Genomic DNA, 27,094 nt, shown 5'->3' with positions numbered 1-27,094 from the left:
AAAAAAATGCAGGCTCTTCGAAACTGATTTATATAATAAAACGTAAGGGGTAATGTGGCAACAGTAGGGGCTAAATCGGTTACAAAAGCCTGGCCTACAAAAATGATGTCTGAACGAATTTCCTCTTATCTAATATAATTTAAAATGGTTTAAAAATATACAATAATTTCTAAGCAAACGAAATATTTAATATTGAGCTTATAGCCCAAGTGCAAAAATACAAAATCAGTAATACGGCTATGCCCTGCACAATCCTTTATCCGAAATAGACCAAGTACAGTTTACAATGACTGTCCTCTAATATAATCAACAATGTTTAAGAATATAAAATACTTCCTGAACAAACGTTTTTTTTTTGTTAGTTTTTTTAAGCAAATAGCCTAAGTGTGAAAACACAAACAGCAATTTACTGGGCTGGCTTGCGCAGCGGAGAAACCGTGCAGCAGCAGCCTCGGTGTGGGGCAGCAGAAATTCCGGGATGAAAACACAAAGAAATCTGGGCTAAAAACACAGAAAAAATATGGGGTGAAAACACAAAAATCCGGGATAAAAACACCAAAAATCCGGGGTGAATATGTCTCGTCGGTCAGAGCAAATTGAACATTTTTCAGTGGATTAAAGGGGCCGTGATTTGCTTTTTTTTTTTTTTTTTTTTTTTACCTCTTTTTTAAAAAAACGAATATTCGAATATTCGCTTCGAATCAGTGCCGAATATCCGGAGCTCAAAAAACGCTATTCGGGCCAGCCCTAATATATAATAAACTAAACCTTAAATAAGGCATTTGAAATGTATGTAATAAATGCAATAAATATCTTTTCATATTTTCTTTTATCATGCTCTTGTTTTATATTTTGATATATTCTAAACTCTGCAAAAATAAATTGTACACAAGCATAAAGTATGTACATGTGAAATGTATGTGTAAAGGTGCAGTAATGTGCACTCATTTTTTACAATATTGTAAAAATTAATCTCTGCAAAATTAGCCGTACAATTACAATTATCGTTCTGCACAGTATTAATGGTTAATGTGCAATGCATGCAGTTTGCGAAAGTGCAGACTGCGAAAACCTGCCCTGCCCTATGAGTCATGACATCATTTCCTGTTATTCTGTAGAAGCTAACCTTAGTTTCGGTCAGTTCAATTACTGCACAGACACCAGTTCAGCCAGAACACCACCTTAACCAGTTAGTCGTCCACATATTAGGTGGTCTCTTTAGTTTTCTTTAGTGGTCTCATCAGTTCAACTTAGTTTGTGCCCTTTAATAAAGTGCTCCACTGCTTTGTCTGAACGTTCACGGCCTGAGCAGACCCCACTCCAGTGCCAGCATGGCGTGTGGAAGGACTCTCTCTTTGGGCTTCTTGAAGTTGTCTTTTTCTTTGCGCAGAACACGGAGAACCTCGATCGGATCCGATTTCCCTGTGAACTTCTGCACGCTCTCCTCACTGCGAAAATAAAGTGATATTGTACATGTACATTAACATTTGGCTGACACTTTTATCCAAAGTGACTTATAACAAGGGTATTTCTATTACAGAAGTAAACCAATGTAGTGTTAGGAGTCTTGCCCAGGGACTCCTATTGGTGTAGCACAGCATTCAGTCACCCAGACTAATAAAATATTAAAACCAATCTCATAGAATCTAGTTGCAATCTTGTAAATACTGACCCTGCAAGATCCCCAGTCTTAGATTGTGACTGTTCTATGACTAAAAAAAGTCTGTGATGTGTCTTTAGATGAGAGAGGGTGTCAGACTTTAGTCTATTAAATGTCTTTTCAGAGTCTTTTTGAAGTCATCTAGTGTATGGTTAGCAGAAAGTCGTAAAACTACATCTACACACAGGTAGCACTAGAGTTCAGTTTTCAACTTATAAATAAAGGTAAAAACAGTCAATTACAAATATGACTGCACAATATATAATTTCAGCATCATCACTGTATTGTGGGCATGTGCAATAGTCACATCGCAGGACCTGCAAGGTCACATGAGGGTACTTTAATCCTACATGTTGCACTATAAAAGAATTGGCTTATATTAAAGGCAGATTATATCTGCCCAACATTGTGTATTTTACTCCAATATTGGATAGAATTAGTGAATTATTTAGTATCATGACCATATTTATTTATTTATTCATTTATTAAATTAACCTTTTTTTTTTTTTAAATCTGGAAAAGAAATGTTTTTTTTCTAGTGAACAAAAACCTGAACATGAGAAAGAGAGTGAGAGGGAAAGAGAGCTAGTCTGCGTTGCCAAATACTGAAATGCTGGTAAAAAAAAACATGTGCTGTATAATTACATTACATTACATTTGGCAGACGCTTTTGTCCAAAGCGACTTACAATAGTGAAGTACAGTGAAGTACAGTAATAAGTTCACGTGACAGTACAACCAATTGTATTTTGTTGTTTTGCATTGATTGACTTACGATAGACGGAGAAAGGGGTTATATTCAAATTCCTCCATTAACGTTGACGGTACTGTTGGTTTGTCATCATCATCCCTTGCCTAAAAAAAGAATGATATTTATAAAAGTATTTCCTTTAATTCTTTTTTATAATATCATTTTTTATCATTGTTGAGTCAAATATCATAAATAAAATCATAAAAAGAAAAAAAAAACATGAAGAACAAGAACAGATGTGTATAAACTTTTGACTGGTACTGTAAATTCAACCAAATTTCTGTCATAATAAGCATGTTGATGGTGTGTACAATAACAATATGTTATGTCACTTACCCTGGCCCAGCTGAGCATCTCCTTCACCTTCTCGTTCTCTGGCTCCACCAGTGAGGCAAACTTCAGGTTCTTTATGGTGTACTCATGACCACAGAAGATCTTCTAAAAAAAAAGCATATCCCAAAACATTCGGCTACTTAAAATGCAATAAATGCTTGCACGGATGTGAAAAAAGCTCACACACATCTCTAGTCTAATCTCAGAAGAAAAGTAGTGACTGCTGCTGATTGCTTGTGACTGACCGTGTCCAGTGGAAGAGTCCCCAGCACTTCAGTCAGGTTGTGATACATCTGCTCCACCGTTCCTTCAAAGAATCTCCCACACCCACCTATAAACAGTGTATCTCCTGCCAAACATGACAAATAACACATTCAAGCAGCTGCTTCAAATATCACCAACCAACCACATTTAAAACTACAGCCTGAATAACTGCATCGTAAGCTAATGGTACAAAAATACAGAAGCACAAACCAGTAAATACAGCAGGAGAATCAGTGCAGTCATCTTCCCATGTGAAGTAGCACATGTGTCCTGAGGTGTGGCAGGGCGTGAACAGACACCTCACATTTATAGTGTTAAACTAGAGGCAAAAATGGACAGAGAGAGAGAGAGAGAGAGCTGAAATCAACTAAGTATCTCTATATATCAATGTACTTGTCTATATTGGAATATTCTAGTGCTCAAAACATCTCCGAAAATTAGAAAATCTTCGAAAAGTTACTATTAATATATTTGGCAGTGTGGGCTGTGTGCCAAGTCCTGCTGGAAAATGAAATTCGCATCTCTAAAAAAGTTGTCAGCAGAGGAAAGCTTGTGCTGTAAGATTTTCCAACATGGTTCTCCAAACCATCACTGATCACTTCAAGCAGTTTGGACTGTGTGTCTCTCCACTCTTCCTCCAGACTCTGCTCCCTTGAATTCTAAGTGAAATGTAAAATTTACTGATGATCAGTGATGGTCTGGAGAGTGTGGTGTATTAAAATGGTAGAAAACGCTGTGTTTCATATGTAAGTGTATTCATATGGAATACTGTCCATACACGTAGAATGCTGGGTCATTGGGTTTGCCTAGAGTGAGGGGTCTTGGGGTTCACTGGGCCGGGGGCCGAGAAATGAGAACACCCCACATCTGTTTCTACTTTAAATTGTTGGACTCACGCCTGAAAACATGTCCGTTTATGGTAAAGAAATGTGATACGCGTTGATCTTAACGTATAAAAACTCTGGGAGAACAAAGAGAGGGTAGAGAGATTTGAGACACCTACAGGATCGGGAAGAACTATTTTCTCTCTCCACTGTATCTTCTGAAACTCTGTTATATAATAAACTTAACCTGATTGATAAAATAGAAGACAGTGTGTTAAGTCTCATTTCTTCAAGAACCATCCATCAAGAGAAGACACCACAAGAGACATGTCATCTGCTGGTGTTGGTCCACTGTGTTTTATCAAGCTCAAAATCAATGCTTCACTTTGCTGACAACTTTTATGGAGTTGTGGATTTAATTTTCCAGCAGGACTTGGCACACTGCCCACACTGCCAAAAGTACCGATTGGTCTTATGTAATATTCTTATTTTCTGAGACACTGATTTTTGGGTTTTCATTGTCTGTAAGCCATAATAAACGCTTAAAATAGATCACTCTGTGTGTAATACATTTATATAATATATGAGTTTCACATTTTGCACTGAATTACTGAAATAAAAGTACATTTTCAATGATATTCCAATTCTAAAGATGCACTACTATGCTGGATTTGCTGGAGACTACCAGATCATCTTCCATAATCAACATGTCATCGTATCCAATGTTAACGTATATAGACACAAATCTCCTTTAATTGTAAAACTGCTCTATTGCTTTTGAAGATACCTTGAGCTCCTGGCCATGAGTGACTTTGTCGGTCAGTCCAGGGATGCGATCATCTCCTCCATAGACTCGTAGGTCTGGCATCTCCTTGACCAAAGCTTCATTACCCCGGGCATGGTCCCTGCACACACCACACAAGAACTAAAAACGAGGTGACAGCCATTGAGCGTGTGCCGTTCAATAAAACAGGCAAAGAGAAGACGTGTATGAGTAAATTACACATACCAGTGATGGTGAGTAGTTAACAACGCTGTGAGTCTCACTCCTTCCCTTTTCACTATCTCAAGCAACTGTGAGTGAAAGAATAACAGCAATAAACACACAGAGCATCATTAAAAATGTGTTTATTATACAATTACAGCATTAGTCATGTTCTCACCCTAGTGAAAAGTAAAGTAAACTATTGATAATATTGATTATAGTAGGTCTAAAACAAATCTGATAAAAGTGTTGACACATAATGTTTAATAATAAAATGTGTGTAGGGCTTAATTACTGAATTAAATCTCAGCTGATGTTTTTTTTATTTTTTTTTTTAGCTCAGAATCGATTTTCTCCAATCGTTAAACTGAAACACATAGATTTGTGGAGCAAATTTGTATGACTTTTCCAAAACTTTTTGGGTATTTTTATTTTTCCAAAACGTATTAAATTGCTATTTTTACTTTTCCAGGTTTTTCATGACCGTACGGACCCTGATTAATCTACTAATCAAATTTAATTTAATTTTAAAAAATAAAAAAATAAAGAAAAACATTGGATCAGAAGATGTGTCCAATCTTTAGACTGCTACATAATTTTGATCATCACATTAATGCAGGATAGGATTCTTACCCGATGAGGCACAGCAGGATCTACAGCTATGGCTTCTTTACTCTCCTCATCTATAACCAGGTACATGTAGTTATCCTCCAGCACTGAGATAACCTTCACCTTCATGGCTTCAGATCAGAGAGTCCCAAGGCACTGAGACAGATAAACACACATTGCACAACAGTAAAGATGAGGTTAGATAAGGTCAGTAGTCTAAAATCATAAAACACTCTTTTAATTATGTACTATTTGATTTATATTATATTATATGATGTATCCAGCACGTGATCACCTGGATGCAGGTTTGTGATGCTGATGCTGGAAGACAAAGCTATCCTCAAAAAAACACGCTGCTACACGCCGAATTCAATGATTCACATGTTTATAAGCTAAAGAAAGCACGGCATGTAAAAATAAAGCGCAGAATGTCTTTTTTAAACGATTTATTTTACCTTTAATCAGGATCCGGAGAGTTCTGGGAGGGGAATGTTTTTGCCGCTGCGCCAGGCAAGACTAGCAGAGCTCTGCTGCAGACACGGCTAATCAAACCGGCAAAAAACACAACATCAGCATTATATTTATATAATATATAATATAATGTCATTAATTTATTCATTTATTTATGTATTTATTTGTATTTATGTAGATTAAAAAACATTATTTAATGCTGTTTTTACTAGTGGAAACTATTTAAAGATTAAATAAAATATATATAAAAAAATATTGTACATTTCTTTCATTTGACTTTTTACTACTAAAATGTAAGTAAAAATTAAAGCGAAATCAAAAAATAATGGATGGCAAAAAAGACTAAATTAGACTACATTATAATGAAGTATTTATAGCGTTTAGCCTTCATTAATAAGAAGTAAATATTAAAAATCTCATAGTTTACAGATTGGGGATAAACCCTAAATCATGGAGATTAGTTCAGTGAAGGAGCCTAGTCTCAGAAAGCTATTACAATTCTCACATTTATTGAATTAGGTATAATTAAATGTGCTTAATTCACACTCTGGACACAGACTATTATTCTAAATGGGTAGAATCAAATGATCTGATCAGATGAGGGTGTAGGAGATTTTATCAGATTTTTTTTTGCACATTTTACCAGATTATTTAGGCAATATTTTGGTAAAGTGACGATATGACACATGACAAAAATACAGTATGGACAAATACTTATCCTCGTTCCAATATATATATATATGTGTGTATGTGTGTGTGTGTGTGTGTGTGTGTGTTAATAAAATGTTTGTTAAATTTATATAGCACTATCATGGCCTGCCATGATCATTCCTTTATCAATGTACCAAACAGCATATAGATTAAGGGGTGTGCCATACTATATCGTACATATTAATATTTCCAAAAAATGTCCAACATTTTAAAACAAATGTTGTATTTGTTTTGTAATTTACTGTATTTACTTTTAATTGTATGTTTACGGTTTATATGCATAAAATAATACACTAAATATGCTGCAATTTTGTTTTGTGGAAGACCTTGGTCACATTAGTTTTGTTACATTTTTTATTTTGCTACACTATTATTACTTTATACAAAATCAGGGTCTTGGTGAGTTACTGTTGGTTGTTGGCTTCTTGAAATTAACTTAAAAAAGTAATTAAAAAAATCTCAAAAGTAAGGATGCTGCTTTACAACAACAGCGATTACAGGATCGGAGTCAGACCAGCTACTTGGTCATGCTTGATTATGCTGGTTGTCTATCTTGGTCACGTTGATTGTGCTAAACATTTCAGACATAAACATACCCAAAAATACTGGTCATGCGCTAAGCATGTGCTGGCCATGCTATTTTTTAGCAGTTAATATGAATTTAATATGTAACATATAATTGTTATGCAATCTAAAATATAAAATATACAAGCAAAAAATATATATTTTAAAAAAGTAAGAACGTTATTAGTGAGTGAAAAAAGATTAATTAATACAATAGACACCAAATAAAGTTTGTGTGCTTTTATTGAACACGCAAAAATACAATCACTCTGTAGCTTGTCAGAACAGAAAGTGCAGGACCAGCTGAAATGATTACTGTAGCAGAAAGTAGCATGAACACTGTTAAATTAATATATGATGCTGGAGCACAAAACTGCTTAAAATGGAATTGACCAAAAGAGATTCTTAAACAATGCTGAATAACAAATCAAAAGCAATATTACTGAGATTTCAGTCATCATTATCTACACATGCTGATGGGCTAACGGAGGATCTGTGTATGTATTATATAATTCATATAATCAGTCTTTTACACCAAAAACAGTGAAACATTCATCAAGCTTAAAAAATATTTCTCTTCATTTTACAAAATAAAACATTGCACATTAAGACATTAGTTTAGTAAATGAACAATCCCTCCTCTCAAAACCACATAAACATAAATATGGCTGTCAATCAATTAGCCAGCTAAGAATCAAGAATTTTTCTAAAATGTGACAAACTGAAATGTATGAGACTGTATGACGGCAATGCCACCAGTAATTAGTACCTTTACATAACAAAACTGATATGTATTGTGTTTTATTTAATAATTTATTTTCTTTAATCCAGATTGAACTCCAGCCGTGAGGGGCCAGCTAACTGAATTCAATGTGTTTAATAATATGTTCAGTCAAATTCAGTCAAAAAAAATGCTGATTTTACACACATGACCGCAGTGCTGTGGCCCCCCACGACTGGACTGGCCCCACCCTTTACATGTAGTGCTTACTCACTGTGGACAAAAAGCTGACCAAAGCTCAAGAAACACACATGCAAAACAAACACTCACAAATTATTTCACCAAAAAGGAGTGATCACAAATTTTGGATCGTCACTAAAGTATTTCATGTTTTTGTCTGTGTAGTATTTGCTAGTTTTTTAGGCGAAAGAGCATGAAGAGTGTAGTGGTGGAGGTCGTACGGACGGTGTTCAGTCGAAGTTCAGTCTTTGGGCACTTTGAAGCCGTCCTTCTCTTTGCGGATGCTCCTCATGGTCTCAATGGGGTCACTCTTTCCTGCATGTTCCTGTACCGACTTCTCTCTGTAGAGAAATCAAGAGACAATTTCAATATAAAACAAGGAAAAGAAAATGTATTTGTAGAGCACCTTTAATACAGAGATTTAAGAGAACGATTTAAGACTCAATGCAGAACAAGTTTAAAAGAAAGTTATAAGAAATAAAATCTATATTTTGGATGATATCAAGCCATCAAACCAGGCCAAACTGCTTGAATTTTTGCACCAGGAGTGATAAAGTTATCCAAAAGCAGTGTGTAAGACTGGTGGAGGAGAACATGCCAAGATGCATGAAAACTGGGATTAAAAACCAGGGTTAATCCACCAAATTTTGATTTCTGAAGATTGTTTTCTTGGCATTATTTGAGGTCTGAAAGCTCTGCATCTTTTGTGTTTTTTGGGAACCAAAATAAATAACTAGATATTTACACTGTATGTTAATGCAATGTAACTGTAAAACAGCATAGGTGTTGATCTGCACTGTCCTCTGTGCAAAACTCCTCAAACGGGCCTCTCAAGCATGTGTGTGTGTGTGTGTGTGTGTGTGTGTTTGGGCCCAAGAAGGAGTGAGCCAAAGGGCAGGTGCAGACTAACTGACAACAAAGATGATAGTCTGGACATTGGCAGTAGGCCAACAAAGGCCTACTGGAGTATCCAACTTCCTAAAATCTATCATTAGACACACACACCTTTCCCGGATGTGCTAGCCAACAGCTCGCTAACAAAGTTACCTCCTTACCAATAAAATTCGGCAGGTGTAGGTTAGCATGCCCCGGCCTGTTTGAGGCTATTCAAGGTCTTTTTTTAGAGACCTTTTGACTCTGTACCTCAGATGACTTTGGGGACCTGAGCATACTGTCGTAAGACTGAAACCATCTACTAAATAAACCTGCTTCTCCTTTCTTTAAAAATCTTGATTCTTGTTTATCTTTTATTTACTGCTTTTACTTTGTAAATTGTATGCTTAGCAAATTTAGTAGAACTTAGCAAGCTGTAGAGAGCCCCGGCTTAGTTTTCGGGGAGCAACCCAACTATATTGTATTAGGTTCGACATTATTTCAGCCATTTCTCATTTTCTGCAAATAAATGCTCTAAATGACAATATTTTTATTTGGTATTTGACAGAAATTTTGTCCGTAGTTTGTGGAATAAAACATATAATTAAAAATATAAGTTTATAAACTATATAGAAATTATATATATATATATATAAACTGTATAGAAACTATATATATAGATCCAATCCATTGTCATCCATGAAAAACACTTATCTTCAAAACAGCAATTTTACAAGAGAGAACTTTCAATGGAAGTCAATGTAAAAAGAGTTTATTTCAGGTAATTTTTAAGGGTTTCTATTGGTCCGTTTATCAAGAAATTTTGGCACAGTGTAATGAACAGTTTGTCTGTTCAAATTATGTAGTAAACTAAAAATTTACAAAAATGGAGATTTTCATTGGAGTTTCAATGGAGTGTTTTTCATTGGACAGCGACGATATATATATACATATATACAGAATTATAAGACATTAAAATTAAAACAATATATGAGTAATGAAAACTAAGAACAAAAAACAATACAAGAAATAAAATACTAACTATGTGCAAAAAAAAGAACAAGTTAAAAAGTGTGGAAATCACAGATAAATAGATGTGTTTTCAGCTTTTTCTTAAAAGAGGTTACAGTTTGAGCACTGATAATGTAACATTATCAGTTATAATAATATGTTCCCTTATTGTTATTATTATTATTATTATTATATCATTAAAAACTCCGTCAGGACCCAGAAGATAGACCACCATAGAGCAGCTATTGTATTATTTTATATTTTATATAAGTGCTAATATCACCATTATGGCCAATCATTGTAATTATTTATTTGCAATATTTAACTGTACCTAAAGAACACAAATGAATGAACTGTCCTCATTAAGTGTGATTTAACTGATATTTCAATACCTCACTCTCATGAATGGGTTGTATGTAAACTCATCTCCCATGGTTGAAGGAATGGTGGGCTCGCCGTTGTCATATGTCTCCTGATGAATAAAAGAAAATGTAAGAGAAATGCATACTAGTGTGTGTATATTTACGTATATTTAAAAAACATCATTAAAAACGTACCTTAGCCCATGCAAGCTTTTTCCTGATGGCTTCATTGTCGGGTTCAACATGGCGCGCAAATTTCAGATTGTTGATGGTGTACTCGTGACCACAATATACACGCTGAAACACAAGCAGACCATGTGATCAAACTGCATACTCCTTTTTTAAGAGTGTCATTTTTTAAATTTAAGTTATAGAGATATTTTTTTTGTTTATTTGGTTGTTCAAACGTAATTGCTATGGTATTTCTAAGTTATTGCATTAATAGAATGTTAAAATTTATTATAATAATAATAATAATAATAATAATAATAAAATTAAGATTTTTAACATATCAAAATTCATTCAAGGAAAATGTTGGCTGTACTTATACATAAAGAACCGGTTATAAGTTTGGACACACCTCTTCTCATTTAATGTGTTTTCTTCCTTTTAATAATTCTTTACATTGTAAATTTAATAAAGCTAAATAAAGCTAAACAGGAACACACGCTGAATTACGCTGAGAAATAAAGAAAGAAAAACATTGAATGAGATGTGTGTCCAAACTTTAATCTGGTACTGTTGGTTACAGATTGTGTTAACCTCGGGTCCAGTGAGCACAACTGTGAATAAATGATTACCGTTTCTGGAGGAAGCCGCCCCAAAACGTCTATGAGAGCTTTATACATCTCATCAGCTGTACCTTCAAAGAACTTCCCACAGCCTGCCACAAAGAGGGTATCACCTGCACACAGGAATCATGGTGATCTGATACATATGATACATTTACTATATTGTGATGCATAAGCAATGCAATATTTTGAAAAAAGAAATGGCACAGTATAACACTGCTCTGTAGTAGGCGGAGCTTAAACACAACACTAATTGAACCACTTCTGACACCAATTTTTATTTACATCTAAAGTAATAATCAAAATAAACCCTGTTTTTGAAAATGAATACAGTATTGCAAAAATAATATAGTAATACATATCAATATATATATATCAATATATGTCTACTAATATATAAAGTCCAAAAACGTCCAAAGGTCCATATTAACTTTTTGCAGTATTATATACTAAATAAGCTACCGTATTATAAGGTGCACTATCAATGAACTATTTTCTAGTCTATTTTCATACATAAAGTGCACCGCATTATAAGCCGCATTTAAAGTGACAATAGTAAGGAACAAGGGTGTCGCCATTTCCCCTTCTAATTAAGCAGGTCTTGCCACTTGGGCCACCTCAGTAAACAAAACTGTAATTCTTAAAAATAAATAAAGTTCAATATATATATATATATATATATATATATATATATATATATATATAAATGGATGTTAATCTACACAGAATTCTCTCCTAAAAATGTTCATTTGGGTAAATAAAGCGCTTCCGCTTATTTACAGTAAGCTTAGATTTCCAATATTTTAGCATGGTTAGCAGCTACGCTATCCATGCTTAGCAGAACTTAGCACTAGTAAATGCTGCCCGATAGCACTAGACTGAGGAACCGGTAATCCAGGGTGCTATAAGCTAGCGTTTTGTTCCACGGAGCTTGTTTTAACATGATAAACACGCAGATTACACTATAATATACTTGACTCTAAATGACAAAAGAGCAAGCGCTGTGGTTAGCGGCTAATGCTAATACTGCTCCAACTTCGGTGCTGGAGAAACTTCACTAAAACTCATTTATAACGCTGCCCTTCAGCAGAGTGGCTTTACTGCTCCTTACAACCGGATTATAAAGCACACTGTCGATTTTTTGGAAAATACGGTAATCATACCTGTGAACACAGCAGGTGGTTCAGAGCTATTTTCTTTTGTCACATAGTAGCAGATGTGTCCGGAGGTGTGGCATGGTGTAAACAAGCACTTTACGTTCAGGGAGCCCACCTAAAGACAGACAACAGGAAGAGATTGGTTATTAGATATTATTGAACGTAAAACATTAAGACAATATCAAAGCTATGCTGAATAATGTCAAAGCTTAGAAGTCACAATTACAGTGGAAGCAGTGGAATTAAAAGTTTGGGCACCCCTGACTTTCTTACTGATTCTTACTGATTCTTAAACATTTTTCTTAAGAATCTGCTGATATTGACTGAAATCCATGCGACTCGCAACTTTAACAAGATTCCCAGTACCTGCACTGACCACACAGCCCCACAGCATGATGGAACCGGCACCAAATTTTACTGTGGGTAGCAAGTGTCGTCTGCTATGTTCTTGCTGGAGTGTGGGCAGGGCGTGACATGTGCAGGCGTGATGGATCACAGTATAAACCAATAGAGTGCTGGAATGGTATATGTTTATACTTCTCTACATCCAATAAGAATCAGATTCACTCTATCTAGATGGAGAGATTTATCTGGATAGAGTTTTTTATTTTGAACAACGAGAAGCCGGAATAAAAACAGGCTGAACAAAATTTGGAGCAATGAGGCTGTTTTTAAAATGTACGCAGTACAAAGTTTAGATTACTGTGTGAAAATGTAAGAAGTATAAGTAAAACTGACCCCAGTAAAGTATAGATAACCAACATTTCTAGTTAAGTAACCATAACAGCTATAGAAACTGGTTAAGGACATCCGGAAATAAAATTTGATTTTATAGAAACTCAGAAACAACAGAAACCACAGAAATAACCTACCTTAAAAGTGTTGTAATGAGTCACTTTTTTAGTTAAGGCTCCGACCCGGTCATCACCTCCGTATACCGTCAGTCCTGGAACCAACTTCACCAGTTTCTCATTACCGCCAGCATGATCCCTGTTTACAAAAAAAACATAAAATTAACTACTATATATCTCTCTCTGTTTGGATTTGCATTGATCACAGTGCTGAGTTACGACATCACTAAGTTATCTTTAACCAGAACAATCCTTAAAAGGCATGCAGCAAACGTCTCATATTCATCAATTAATCAATTAATAAAAAAAAACATAATCTAATTCACTCTAACCAGTGGTGATGTGTGGTCAGGACAGTTTTTAGCTTCACGCCATGCTTCTTCACTGCTTCAACAACCTAACAACACAGAACGAAAATCATATGTACTGTACAGATATAACTGTATAAACATCTACTATACATCCAGCAAAGGGCAAAAAATGCAATACAAAAAAATATATATTTTACCTTGTTGGGTTCGACTGGGTCAACAATGGCCGCTTCTTTTGTGTCCTCATCAATGAGGAGGTACATATAGTTATCAGTGAGAGCGGGCAGCAGCTCTATCTTCATGTCGGACTGCTCCACTAGAGAGGACTTCCTTACAACTGAACTAAAGAAGGCTGACTGGAGTTTACTGGGGGCTGCAAAGTAACAAAAAAAAAAAAAAAAACGTATTAAATAATAAATACAATACCAAAGCTATATAAATGTTAAAACACTGGTGGTTCTTGTATTTATTAACCCTTATTTACCGGTATAAATTGAAATAAAAAGGAAATTGAGGTGATGATGCAGATGATGCAAAACAGGGCCAATCAATGACACTACCACCACCATGCTTCACAGTAGGGGTGGGTGATATGGCCCTAAAAGAATATCACGATATTTCATGGTATTTTTGCAATAAACAATACTCTTGGCGATATAACAAAACACTGAATTAAAAAAATATATATTTCAAGAATACACTTCTGCAACAAAATGAAAATTACATTTTATTATTGCATACGATATGATATGGCCACCCCTAACTGTAATGATCGGGCAGGACTTCGGCAAACATGGATGTGTAAAAACAGTTTTATTAAACCAAGGGGCAATACAAATAGTGGTCAGACAGAATAGGGTCAATGCCGGAAACAGGAGCCAGTAGGGAATGATATACCATAAATGGCAAAGCAGTACAGGGTCAAAAACACAGGCAAAAAAGTTGAGGTACACAAGTATTAAAAGGAAGCAAGTAAAAAGCATTGTAAAGCAGGATAAACCAAACAATACTCGGCAGGGAGAGAGTGAACTGAGGGGGTATAAATACAGAGGGGAACAGGTGAGGCTAATTACAATGAATACTTCCTGGTGTGTGCAGAGTCATGTGATTGGATGAGCCATTGTAGTCCAAGTGTGGTGCGTTCTGGGTATTGTAGTTCGGTGACTAAGGAGGAGCTAATTGCAAGGGAGACAAGAGCGCTAGCAGTGCTGAGATATTAAAAAATACAGGAATTCTATCAGATTTTGTCATGATGTTATTAAAATGCACTCCAAATATCTCCATATATCCAGAATTTAAGTAAAATAAATGATACTGGACAGATATAATCTGTCCTTAATAGATATATAACGTGAAATGAACAGTGTGATTTTTTCTTTTGCTAAAAACAGTACAAAAGTAGAACTCTGATGTGATAATGAGGGGTGGGTGATATGGCACGATATTTCCGGGTATAATATCGGTCACGATATTTAGAAATGTTGGCGATGTTACTGCGTACAATACGATATGACACACCCCTACTTCACATTGTTCCCATAGGTCACATGGTATAGAGTTCTGGCCTTTTTTTTTGTTCACATGATCTTTAGTAAACTGCAGACGGTTACATTAACATCAATGAAAGTGAGAAAGGTCTTCAGTTGCTTAGAAGTTACCATGAGTTACTCTTGGTGTGATCTCTGTTAGTAAATCACTCCTTGGGAAGGTAATAATGTTCTTGGATTTCCTTCATTTGTGCACAATCTGTTCTAAAATCTTTAGAGATGGGGTTGTTATTAAAGCTGCACGATATTTTTAGTTTAAGCATAGTCATCGCGATGTGCGCATGCGCAAATTCAATTCCACTTAAGGCAGCAAACATGTTGCAATGTTTTGATTTTTGACACAAAATAAGTAGATACACAGCGCTGTCTCTGTGTCTGTGTGAGTGACAGGCTGCTGCTGCCTCAGAAGCACGAGGGGGAGCAGGAGAACGAGGGGGGGGTAACAGCATAGCCTCCACCCACATGGTTGGGCACATGCTTGTAAACGCACGTGTGGAAAGCTGTGCACCTCAATCCAGCACAGTTTTGCACAGATATTTCCAGTTACAGCTGAATTCACGCTTATAATCCCAGAAAAACGCTCTTATTTATCTTTTAAAAAGCCAATTAAATGCCTGATTAAAGGGCCGATTACTGTTGTTTTGTCGTGCAGCCTTAGTTGTTTTCCAGCCTAATGAGTTGGTATTTTTAGAAATCCCATTTTGTTCATGCTTGTTTCTACACAAAGATTAGACTTTGACTGATCCTTGTTCTTAAATAAACACTCTACTCACAATCTTATCACCATCCCATTGATTAAAAACATCTCTACTTTAACCTTCAAAGTATCTGCTACTCTTTAAGGTTCACTTTAAAGTTTGCTTTTTTATTGGACCATTTCCCTCCACACATAAATGACCATGCCTAATATTTTTGGGTTAAATCCATGCAGAAATATATACACTTCTCATAGACATTTTTTGGCATACTAAACATTCCTAAGCTATCTGAGCATCATGTACTGTAGCCTCGGGTCATGTAGTGTAGCGTGACTAGCCAGTGTGCAGCATTCAGTGCTTTGCACTAGTGTGTTTGCAGACCTCCTGACAAGCTGTACGTGATTCAGCTTGTGAACCCAAGGTGTTTCTTTATTTTGTAACACGGCCAAAGTGATAACTCGTAGATACTCCACACTGAGTAATCATTGATCAAGGTAAGAAGCGAACAAGGAAATGTGCACTTGATTTACAGTACCAAATAGTCACAAGTTTGGACACACCTTCTTATTTAATGTTTTTCTCCATTTATTTTTTTATTTAATATATTTTATACATTGTAGATTAATATTAAAGCTGTGATTAACTATTAAGGGACACATATGGAATTATGTAGTAAACTTAGAAGAATCTAAAAGTATAAAACATTTTCTGGTTTGTTTTACACTTTTTGTTTACAGAATAATTCTGTGTATGTTCCTGCATAGCTTTAATATATTCTTCAATATTCAATTTACTATGTATAAAAATCATAAAAAGAAAGAAAACACAAAGAATGAGAAAAGATGTGTCTAAACTTTTGACTGGTACTGTACATCTTAATGCACTATCTCCGAAAACATGCCCATGTTGGGACTCAAGGAAAGTAGAATGTTTTTATCATTTATATTTTTTGGATACACATATATGAATGTATGATGAGACCAGGAGGGGTTAAATATGGGCCCTATCTGGATTGTACTCCGCACATGGGGCCTAGATGGCACCTGATAACTGTAGTAAGTAACATTTTTGAATACTGTAAACGATATGAAAAAATATCGTGCCATATTACCCACCCCTAATTTTCACATCAAAAATTCACACTGTTCTCATTTCCCATTATATATCTACTAGAGACGGATTATATCTCTTCCAGTATAATTTATTTTACTTTAATCCTGGATATATAGAGATATTTGCAGTGCATTATTAGTATCATGACATTTTGGATCATTGACTTCTGTTACAAATCTGATAAAATTCTTGTATTTTTTAATATCATATTGTATGCAATAATAAAATACATTTTTATCTTGTTGCATTAGTGTATTCTTGATTTTTTTTATTAATTCTTTTGTCATATCGCTAAGCGTATAGTTATGGCAAAAATACCATTAAAAAAATCATGATATTACTAGATTACTATAAATATTATGCTACATTTTGCAGAAAGTAAAAAAAATCCAGCCCAGGATCTTGTTCTACCCATCCTCCCTTAGTAGGCTCCCTCGTTCTGGGTCAAATTGGGACACGTCCTCTTCAGTTCCACCAAAATATTGGCCACACACGCCTAACAAAGCCGTGTCAGCTCGCAGAAGTGAAATAGCTCACTAACAGGGGAACTCTCTGCCTCTATAAATATTAATAAAGTTAACAGAAGTGTTATAACGTACCAAATTTATACGCAGCAGCTCCAAATACCCCGAGAGTGCAGGCACTCGCTACCAGTGACCTGATTAACATAGCAGCGCCTCACAACTACACACGCACACGGAGGAAGGGGAACAAGGCTCGAGCTGACTGTCAGCCCCGCCCACTTTAAGCGCTCTAACCCCCATTTCGACCAATCAGTGACAGGGGAGTGTCTTGCGTAATACCCGCTGTCAGCAGAGGAGCGTCTGTCTGCACTCTGTGCTCTGTTCCAAATATCTCACATGCTCACTTTCTCACTGTCGTGCCTTATGTAGAAAAGTTCGACACTAGATTGCAACTAGTATTGCAACTAGTGCAACAAGATTTAGGACATTTAAAAATATGTAATTATTCTTGCAAAAATTAGTATTGTAAAACCCTGGTAATAAGAAAAAATAGGAAATTAAAAACGATTTTTACAGAAACAACAACAACAATAATATTAAATAGTTAAAATAACAATTATTATTATTATTATTATTACCTTTTTATTATAACAATTATCTGTACTGGTATCGAAACTTTGTATTTGTGTTGGTTTTTAATCAAATTTTAAGTTTACATTGAGATAAACATATTAATTTACATTGAGATAAACATATTAATTTACATTGAGATAAACATATTAATTTATCCAAAATATGAACTGACGATATTTTTTTTCTCTTTTTATAATAACTAATGATATAAGTTCTGGAATTTGTTTGACTGAAAACTGTATTATTTCCACACAATTTATTAAGGGTCAGAGTAAATTGTAAAATACTGGTAATTAGAAAACGCTGGCAAAAAGTATTTTATATATATATATATATATATATATATATATATATATATATATATATATATATATATATATATATATATATATATATATAAACAAGAATAATACAAACTATTATTATTATTATTATTATTATTATTATTATTATTATTATTATTATTATTATTATTATACTCCTGAAGACTTCTAACATCTCTAACAAACTAACTACTTCTAACCTAATTTCTACCTCCTCCTCCTTTCCTCCTCTATCCTCTATTTCCCTTTGACCATCTCTTCTGTTTGTGCCGGTTTTTAGTCAAACCTTGAGCCAAAAGTTATATTAATTCATAAAGAACAAAAAAATAAAGAATGTATCTAAAATATAATATAATATAATAATAATAAATAATAATATTTTTGCCAATATTTTTTTTATTTGTTAAAAAAGCTGATTTTTCACTTTCTTATCTCTTTTTTTGACTGAAAACTGTATTATTTATTTCCCCAAAAATTATTAATAAAAACAAAAAACAAAATTGAACTACTATTGATGAGGGAATCTAGCATTTAGATTAGAGAATTGGAACACAGCTATAACCTTTCCGATGCAGTTGCATCATCATCTTGCATCACCATTCTGATGCTAGGCTCCCTCCGTCTGCCTACATAGTGAACTAGCTAGCTACCTAAAATTCAATTAAAGAAGCTTTAAATCCAAATGTTAAATACAGAGCACGCTTAATCACACAATCATAATAACTGAGTGATATTATACATACAGTATACTGCGATATTTGGGCAGTCTGAACCTTAGCGTTATGTTCACTACATAGGGAATAGGGGATGACCCTACATTTGAGACTCACCCTAAAGAACTAAGAGCACTTCACCCGCTGGATATAAATAGATTAGCTATTCTGGACGGTATTGTACGGTAGTTTCACTGCCATTATTTTAAACGAACAGGCTTATCTAGCTAATTGCAAATATGATTTATTTTGTATGTCTTATATAGTGAATAAAACGTTTACTGTTATAAAGACTTTTTAATGAAATGTTGCTAAACCAGAGATATTATAGAGAGAAGAGTAACCACTTACGGTATGTTTCCAGTTTGTTTTACCACCAGAGTGCGCTCGTGAGATATATATTTGCATATTATTAAGCAGTAAAAACTCATGATGGTGTTTTCTTTGCCACATTAGCTGGGATGCTACCGTATGCTTTACTTCAGTGTGCAGGTTTTTATTTTTCCAATGCAGTGGGCTGGGTAATTGTCTGTTTTTACTAATAAATGTCTATTCTGATGGACAACAGGTTTTAATCTGCGTGAAGTAAAAGAACACACAAGAAATTAGAAAACACGCCATCACAATGTATGTAGGGTCTCAAAGGGTTAACTTGAGCAACTAAGCAAAATCATAGTTTACACAACTCTGGAAATAAAATGAAAAGACCACTTCTGTTTCTGAATCAGTTTCTCTGATTTTGCTATTTATAGGTATATGAGTAAAATGAACATTGTTGTTTTCATTTGTGCTCCTTCACCAGTCTTACACACTGCTTTTGGATAACTTTGTCACTCCTGGTGCAAAAAATTCAAGCAGTTCAGCACTGATGGTTTAATGGCTTGTGATCATCCTTCCTCTTGATTACATTGCAGAGGGCTATAATTTGGTAAAATCAAAGAAACTCATCATTTTCAAGTGGTCTCTTTTTTCATTTATCATTTGTATATTACTTAAATTATCTAAAGACAGAATAATATCAAGTGTCTATGGACTGACATAAAACACAAACATAATTATTAAAGGTTTAAAACTCCAGTTATACGACTTTAAACAAAAATGTGGTCTGCCTGTTAACTCTGTTAGCTACGTTAACTAACTAGCTTCCTCAGCATGAGCTCACAGTAGCGGTAATGCTAGCGTCTTTGTTATTAAAAACCTGTTTGCTGTAGAAAACCTGAAAAATACTGGTACATTTTCTTTGCTTTCTTAGTGACATGCCTTATTGTAGTTTCGAAAATAAAAATAATATCTTAGATAAATAGTTAGACTTGTTATTAATTTGAGTTTTTAGCCGTTTAGCCTCATTGACTCCCATTAATTTTGCACTCTCTCACTGGCGCCATCTAGCGGTTGTTCGCAGTAATTGTTTTCTGAATCAGTCTCTCTCTCTCTTTCCGTAAAGAGACCATAAACATGCACTGGCTCTAGTTAAGTTACAGGGGAACTTTGATCTCTGCTGTTTGCGAGGAGTGTGTGAATCAGGTGAGTTCAGCATGTCCACGAGGAATATCTCGCGTTTTTGGGAATGGGGAAGAAAGATAATCTGCGTGGGGAGGAATTACGCGGATCACGCCAAAGAGCTGTACAACGCGGTTCCCACCGAGCCGGTGCTGTTCCTGAAAACCCCGTCCGCCTACGTGAAGGAGGGCTCTCCGATCCTGGTGCCCCGCTACTGCTCCAACCTCCACCACGAAGTGGAGCTGGGGGTCGTGGTGGGCAAAGCGGGCACTGCCATCCCGCAGAGCTCGGCTATGGAGCACGTGGCCGGGTACGCCCTGTGCCTGGACATGACGGCCCGGGACGTCCAGGACGAGTGCAAGTCCAAGGGGCTGCCCTGGACCCTGGCTAAAGCGTTCAACACCTCCTGCCCGGTCAGTGAGTTCATTCCCAAACATGACGTCCCGCACCCGGATCAGCTCACCCTGTGGCTGAAGGTGAACGACGTGCTGAAGCAGCAGGGCAGCACCGCCCACATGATCTTCTCCATCCCCTACCTGATCAGCTACATCAGCGAGGTCATCTCTCTGGAGGAGGGGGACCTGATCCTCACCGGGACGCCCAGAGGAGTCTCAGCAGTGCAGGAGCACGACGAGCTGCAGGCTGGAATAGACGGGCTGGTCACCATGACTTTCAAAATAGGCAAGAACTGGTGACGCTCAGCTCTGAGGCCATGCACCTGAACCAACACCTGCCTGATTACTCACTGATAAGCACAGGGGAATTACGAAATACGTGAGCTACCACATTATGTCGCAGTTTAATGGGGTTCAATTCAGTCTGTTTGACTCTACTGCGCTATACCAATACGAGTCTTTGGGCAAGACTACCAACACTACATCAGCCCACCTCTGTAATAGGAACAACTATATAAGTCGAGTAAGAGTGTTTTTTAAAATCAAATTTCTTAAAATGTAAAATGCAAATCCAGCAACTCATGGTTTTATCAAGCACATGACTTTGTGTGTGTGAATTTGTTAGTGTGTGTATTTTAATTAAACGTTTTTTTAATTCATGCAAAGTGCTTTATTTGAGCTTTGTTATTTAGGAATGGCCCGTCACAATACTTACGCAAATTAATGTGGACACAGTGACGTGCAGACGCTATGGCCCAACGTGCTTGGGCCTTTTGTCGTCCTAGGCTGATATTGCCCTTCCGAGGGGAGGGGAAAAAATAATATAGGCAAATATGATTTAATATTTCAGTAAGATTTTCTTATAATTCGCAATTTTGATTGAAGTTTCGTAAAACAAAGTTTTCAGAGTCAGAGTGTGCGCCCTTTCTTTAGGTTAGAGCAACTGCCCTTCAAGATTCCTGTGCATGTCCCTGTGTGGACACACCTTTTCATTTAATGTTTCTCATTCAATGTTTATTTTTCCTACATTATAAATGAATACTAAAGCCATCCAGACTATGAAGGAACACATAAGGAACCGTGTTGTAACTTAAAAGTGTTAAACAAACCAAAATACTCTGTGAAACATTTAGGTGCTCTTAATTTAAGCTAGGCCTGTTACAATACTAACACGACTAAAGGCTCCGTCAACACGAAGCCGGATTTTTTTAAAAACAAAAAAAGTTTTTTTTTGTCTCCGTTTTTAAAAATATCTTCGTCCAGACAAGCAGCGTTTTCAAAAATATCTCCATCCACACGGAAACGCCATACCACTCTAAAACGCTGAAATGTACAGGGATTATCTAGACATTTGGACGATTTCTCGTCACTCCTCAGTAAAAACTACTTATTTTTTTAAAATTGTCCCACCAATTTTTTACCGTTCGCGGTAAGGTCTGTACCCCCGGACAGGAGGATCAGAAAAAAACTGCACACAGCGCATTTTAGTAAGTTACCTCCGCTGTGTTAGGTAATGTGAGAGTAACATTAAATTAAGCTGTGAACATGTTAATAATCCACAACTTGCAGAGAGAACAGAACCAATCCAGGTGCTGTCCCTGTTTCAGGCTTTACGGTCAGGTAAATTAAGGTCACTGGTTTATACTGATTACTGATCTGTATAACTAGCCCCATAAACATGTGTATTCAGTTTATATAGACAGTTTATTTCAGGAGATAATGTAAGTGGATTCAGCTGCATTATATATCAGGGTAAATTGAGTTGCTGTAGGCAGTCTTTTTCTCATTTCGATTTTTCTGATAAAATGAACCTTGTTTAAAACTATTGCATGTTTTTCAGGCACATTATAACAAACAAAACAAAACTAGCTGATTTAGAATGTCGGATAAGTTGCCAGCGTGTCTGCTGGTATTCCAGATGTGTCGAATGGTGTGCTGGCTATAATAAAGTTGTTCTTGTTTGGTTTGCTAGATTCTTATAATCTTATATTTGTGCCAGTCAATGTACTAGCTAATATAGGATGTGTCTGAGAGTATGCCGGCTGCTTTTAAGATTTGTCTCAGCTGCTTTAGAATGTGCCCAATTCTGTGACAGAAAATGTGCCAGATATTTAAAATGTGACGTGTGGTAATCCAGTTGTTTTACAATTTGCCAGTTGGTGTGCCCTCTGCTTTTTCTGGTTTGCCGCATGGTGTGCTAGCTGCTGTAGGATTTGCTGGTTGGTGTACCAGCTGCTTCAGAATGTGCCAATTCAAGTCCTGGGAGCTTTAGAGTGTGCCAGATTATGTGTCAACTGCTTTATGATGTACCAGTTGAAATGCCAGTTTAATGTTTTAGCTGTTTTATGTGGTGGTTTGATTTCTGGTTGGATTTGCTGTGTGAAGTTCTTGCCAACATCCAGCAGCTGAGCAGTATGTCCAGCAGTATAGCACCCAGCAGAAAGGTATTCAGGCCTCTCTTCTAATTTATATGATTGTCATTTTTGGACTACTAGAGATTGAATATGTTTTGCATGTAACACTCAAAGTCCAGAGACATAACTTTTCACTGTTTATTTTTTTGTATTTGAAATAAACAGTAAATGCCTTCTATGGAGATAGTTGTTTAGTGCCTTGTAGAAAATTAATCCCTAGAGAGGTAAAATGCGAATTAATGCCGCCATAAAGCAGCTATACAGATATCTGGGTCCAAGCTTCTTTTGAGCAAGCACAAGGCGACAGCGGCAAGGAAAAACTCCCTCAGATAAACAGGAAGAAACCTTGAGAGGAACCAGGACTCAAAAGAAGAACCCATCCTCCTCTGGGCGACACCGGATACCTCAACAACTAGCATGCACAATATGTGCTCAAATGACAATACTGCAAACATTGCTTTTCATTTTATCACATATTTTGTGCATGTTCCTATTGAAAATAAATATCATGTATACATTGCATTTCACACGTTTTCCTCTCTAGTGATTGCATTTGAATCTGGCACTAACTTCTCTCCATACGCTTTCAACTGTCTGTGCCTTCTCCATCACCTGAAACACAACCAAAGAGATTAGAGACATAAACTCTTTTGAGGATTACAGCTCATCAGAATATGTCATACATCATATGTTCATGTTCCTTTCTAGAGTATTTATAGACATATACGTGCATCATAGTGCCTTTTACTTTTGTCTTCTCTATAAAAGCTCTTTTAGGCTTTACTGCTTTTTCTCTTAGCATTTATTCCTGTCTGCCTGTCCTTCCTGACTAACCTAATCTTGGGCTTAGACACTCCACTCAAACCACGGGTGCTGGAAGATCTGCTGCAAACTAGGCCTCCAAGTCGGGTCTTCCTGCAGACACCACCTAATCAGATCGCAGATCTCTGTGTAGAGTGATGGAATTGGATGGGAGAAAGATAAGACATTTAGGTTTGAAATGTATCTGCTATCTTTCATTCTTATGTTTTCTACATTTTAAAAAGACTATCATCAAAAACACATTATTTTGAATTTTACACTTCAGAGCAGCTGGTTTGAACATCCCTTAATATTAAATCTGCATATTTATAAAAAACTGCAGATTTGTGAAATTTGCTTCTCTGCACTTAATTACAAGGTTAAAGCTAAGACCAAGTGTCTGTTTGACTGCTGTCTCATTTATCAGGGTCTTCTTTTTCTTACCATGGGATAGGTGGTCTTGGAAGTGAAGATTTCCGTCAATGATATCTTGTGTGGTCGTAAAGGGGTAGAATCCATTGACCATAATGAACAAAAACACACCTAACGACCACACTGTTAAAGGAGTGGCGTGATAGCTCCCAGACAGAATGAACTCTGGAGGGCAGAACTTTTCAGTGCCTAAGAAAGTAATAAAGGAAGAAGAAAAACAAGCAGAGCTTAGCAGAGAACTTCATTAAAAACTAAAAGCTACATGTCTGATTGTTGTAGTGGGTTGAGGGCCCAAGACTCAATCTTACCTATAAAATGATCAAATTCACTTTCTGTGAAAAAGTCACCACAGCCGAAGTCGATCATCTTGATCTCAAAAGTGTTTGTATTGATCAAGAAGTTCTCCAATTTTATGTCCCTGTGGAGGACACCTCGCTTGTGGCACTCAGTTGCTGCCTCTATCGCCTGAACCATTATATGTCTGGCCATCTCCTCACTGAGAGATTCTCGATCCCTGTGCACGAAGTCAAACAGGTCCATACAAGGACGAAAGAGCTCCATGACTACAATATAGCGCTCTGGCTCATCGAACCACTGGATGAGTTGTATGATGTTTCTAACTGGTGGTTCACTCATCTTTTTAATCAGGGCCACTTCTATTGGAATTGACCTGGAATCAACAGACTGCAGAAATACATGAAATACATGATTTGTTAAATAGTAAATGCAGAGAAGAACATATTAAGTTTATGACTTTAGGACTATTATGCATTACTGCTAATGTAATTTTTGGTCATGTTATGAAAAAAAAAATCTGGGTTACAAGTGAACTCACGCTTTGGACGTATCGATCGATCTGCAGTTTTTGAACGAACTTAATGGCCACCTACAAACAAAGGCAAAAAACGATTAAAGATAATGAAGTTTGAAAAGAAAGTATGAAAGATAATGAATGTATTTGGGGGGTTACAGTTAAAGAGACTTAGTCAAGAACCTGTAGGCCATCAGAAACACGTGTTCCGGCGAAGACCGTTCCACAGGCACCTACACCGAGTTTTTCCCCAACGGTGTATAGAGATTCAAATGTCTCTGTGGAAAATAATGTTAAAAATCAATATTAGCTCTATTTGGATGATTTATCATCACAGAAATCAATGTTCTGGGAACATTCACCATTTTAATAATTCCAGTTTACTGTAGTTAATAAAATCATTTTAAATGTTTGACCACTTCATTGGGGTCTGGACAATGAGCTGACCTGGCTTGATGGCTGTTATCTTCATGGGCCTCCTTTGTTTCCTGGGCCGCCGTTTTATTTCTCCCTTCTGTCTCTTTCTTTCCTGGGATTCTTTCCTTTGGAAATACTCCTCCTCATCTTCTCTGTTTCTCTTTCCTTGTCTGGGTATAGAATCCTCCATCATCCTCTGCTGTATGGTGATACACTTCTCCAAAGTTAAACTGCACTGAAAGGAACTGCACTGTTCTGCTGCTTTCTCCTCAGTGAACTGACAAGGTATGACTCTCAATCTAAAGTTGCGAACGCTTTGACTATCACGATTAGTGACGTCACGATTAGAATGCGCTGCCTGGTTGCCATTGACGTCATCTTCATCCGTTCGATCGCATTTTTAAAACTTGAGAGAAAGCCATGCATCCTCACTTACCTGGTATAGTGTCCCTGTGCAATACTTACTTGTGACCAGTAGGTGGCGCACTGTATCAGCCTATATGTGTATGAAATGGAGCTGTTTACTGCAGATCCATGTTTTTGCTCATTTTCATGCGATTTGCACTACTATGCTATCACACTGGATATCTTAAAGGTCACCTTCCGTTGTTTTTTCTTTCATTTTAAAATGTCTAGTTGTGGTCTCTAGTATGAATGAATGACATGTGAGCCGTTTTTGTAAAAAAAAAGTGCTCAGGTGTCTCTGTATAGCTCTTTTTTAATGGACTGTTTTAGGGGTGTGTCCAAAATGACCGGATTCCAGCTTTGCTCATGAATATTCATACATGCAAACAGCATGCAAATATCTCTCCTCTGATTGGCTAGGAGCACTGCGACGCCCCTCCACCGCTCTGCCGCTCACTGCCTCCCACCTCCTAACTGATGAGCGGTGATGTTGCGTCGCTTCACTCCGCCTCTGGGAGTTTCTCGAGCCAAGGTGGGCTGGTCTGTGAGTTTCTGCCTACATAGGCAGAAAGATAATTCAAAATTCACCCGTTATTCGGAGGGGGGGAGGGGGGATTTCTTTGCTTAGCTCCTGCAGACAATGGGGGCTGCAAAACACATTGTAGTGTACACATTCAACTCGGAGAGACCTACTGTATTCCACAAAAAACAAGAAAAATCGGATTTTCGCGGAAGGTGACCTTTAAGTTTTACATATAGCACAATGACCAGTCAGGGCTTAAACTGAAGTAGACACTTGGGACAAAACAGTAATTCACTTTCAAGAGGTAATTTTCATTATTTAGGATCTATTTGAGAACATTAAATGCAGAGGAAAATGTAAAAAAAAAACAAAAAGCGCCTATTATATTTTGAGTTTATAGTGTGTGTATGGATGTTG

At 36.5% G+C, this 27,094-nt stretch overlaps 4 protein-coding genes across 6 annotated transcripts; 1 reads left to right on the top strand and 3 right to left on the bottom strand.

The window, feature by feature from the left end:
- Positions 1-756: 756 nt before the first annotated feature.
- Positions 757-5,966, bottom strand: LOC111189227 (hydroxyacylglutathione hydrolase-like protein). 2 transcript variants are annotated; one of them, XM_022662956.2, is made up of 9 exons: positions 5,881-5,966; positions 5,450-5,581; positions 4,841-4,905; positions 4,619-4,736; positions 3,218-3,326; positions 2,989-3,092; positions 2,747-2,848; positions 2,435-2,514; positions 757-1,448 (listed from the first exon to the last, which is right to left on the bottom strand). In XM_022662956.2, exons 2-9 carry the CDS (start codon positions 5,552-5,554, stop codon positions 1,298-1,300), a joined length of 834 nt encoding a protein of 277 aa, XP_022518677.1. In that variant the 5' UTR covers positions 5,555-5,581; positions 5,881-5,966; the 3' UTR covers positions 757-1,297. The 2 variants fall into 2 exon arrangements, with proteins under 2 accessions (XP_022518677.1, XP_022518678.1); XM_022662957.2 differs by lacking the exon at positions 5,881-5,966 and adding an exon at positions 5,721-5,845.
- A 1,430-nt stretch (positions 5,967-7,396) lies between these two features.
- Positions 7,397-21,103, bottom strand: hagh (hydroxyacylglutathione hydrolase). 2 transcript variants are annotated; one of them, XM_049467849.1, is made up of 9 exons: positions 21,016-21,103; positions 13,686-13,861; positions 13,510-13,574; positions 13,199-13,316; positions 12,333-12,441; positions 11,179-11,282; positions 10,574-10,675; positions 10,409-10,488; positions 7,397-8,473 (listed from the first exon to the last, which is right to left on the bottom strand). In XM_049467849.1, exons 2-9 carry the CDS (start codon positions 13,788-13,790, stop codon positions 8,374-8,376), a joined length of 783 nt encoding a protein of 260 aa, XP_049323806.1. In that variant the 5' UTR covers positions 13,791-13,861; positions 21,016-21,103; the 3' UTR covers positions 7,397-8,373. The 2 variants fall into 2 exon arrangements, with proteins under 2 accessions (XP_049323806.1, XP_022518676.2); XM_022662955.2 differs by lacking the exon at positions 21,016-21,103 and adding an exon at positions 17,446-17,569.
- Positions 20,412-21,533, top strand: fahd1 (fumarylacetoacetate hydrolase domain containing 1). The gene has a single exon (XM_007242335.4). It carries the CDS (start codon positions 20,515-20,517, stop codon positions 21,172-21,174), a length of 660 nt encoding a protein of 219 aa, XP_007242397.1. The 5' UTR covers positions 20,412-20,514; the 3' UTR covers positions 21,175-21,533.
- A 1,568-nt stretch (positions 21,534-23,101) lies between these two features.
- Positions 23,102-26,046, bottom strand: LOC111189226 (serine/threonine-protein kinase pim-2). The gene is made up of 7 exons (XM_022662954.2): positions 25,780-26,046; positions 25,516-25,610; positions 25,357-25,407; positions 24,830-25,205; positions 24,534-24,710; positions 24,123-24,235; positions 23,102-23,900 (listed from the first exon to the last, which is right to left on the bottom strand). The coding sequence occupies exons 1-6, from the start codon at positions 25,940-25,942 to the stop codon at positions 24,135-24,137; spliced, it is 963 nt and encodes a 320-aa protein (XP_022518675.2). The 5' UTR covers positions 25,943-26,046; the 3' UTR covers positions 23,102-23,900; positions 24,123-24,134.
- Between the last annotated feature and the right edge of the window lie 1,048 nt (positions 26,047-27,094).

The sequence above is a fragment of the Astyanax mexicanus genome, chromosome 19 (genome assembly GCF_023375975.1).
Source record: "Astyanax mexicanus isolate ESR-SI-001 chromosome 19, AstMex3_surface, whole genome shotgun sequence".
Classification (NCBI taxonomy): Eukaryota; Metazoa; Chordata; class Actinopteri; order Characiformes; family Acestrorhamphidae; genus Astyanax; species Astyanax mexicanus.
The sequence above is the reverse complement of the archived record's forward strand: the minus strand, read 5'-3'. Positions and strand labels throughout refer to the sequence as shown.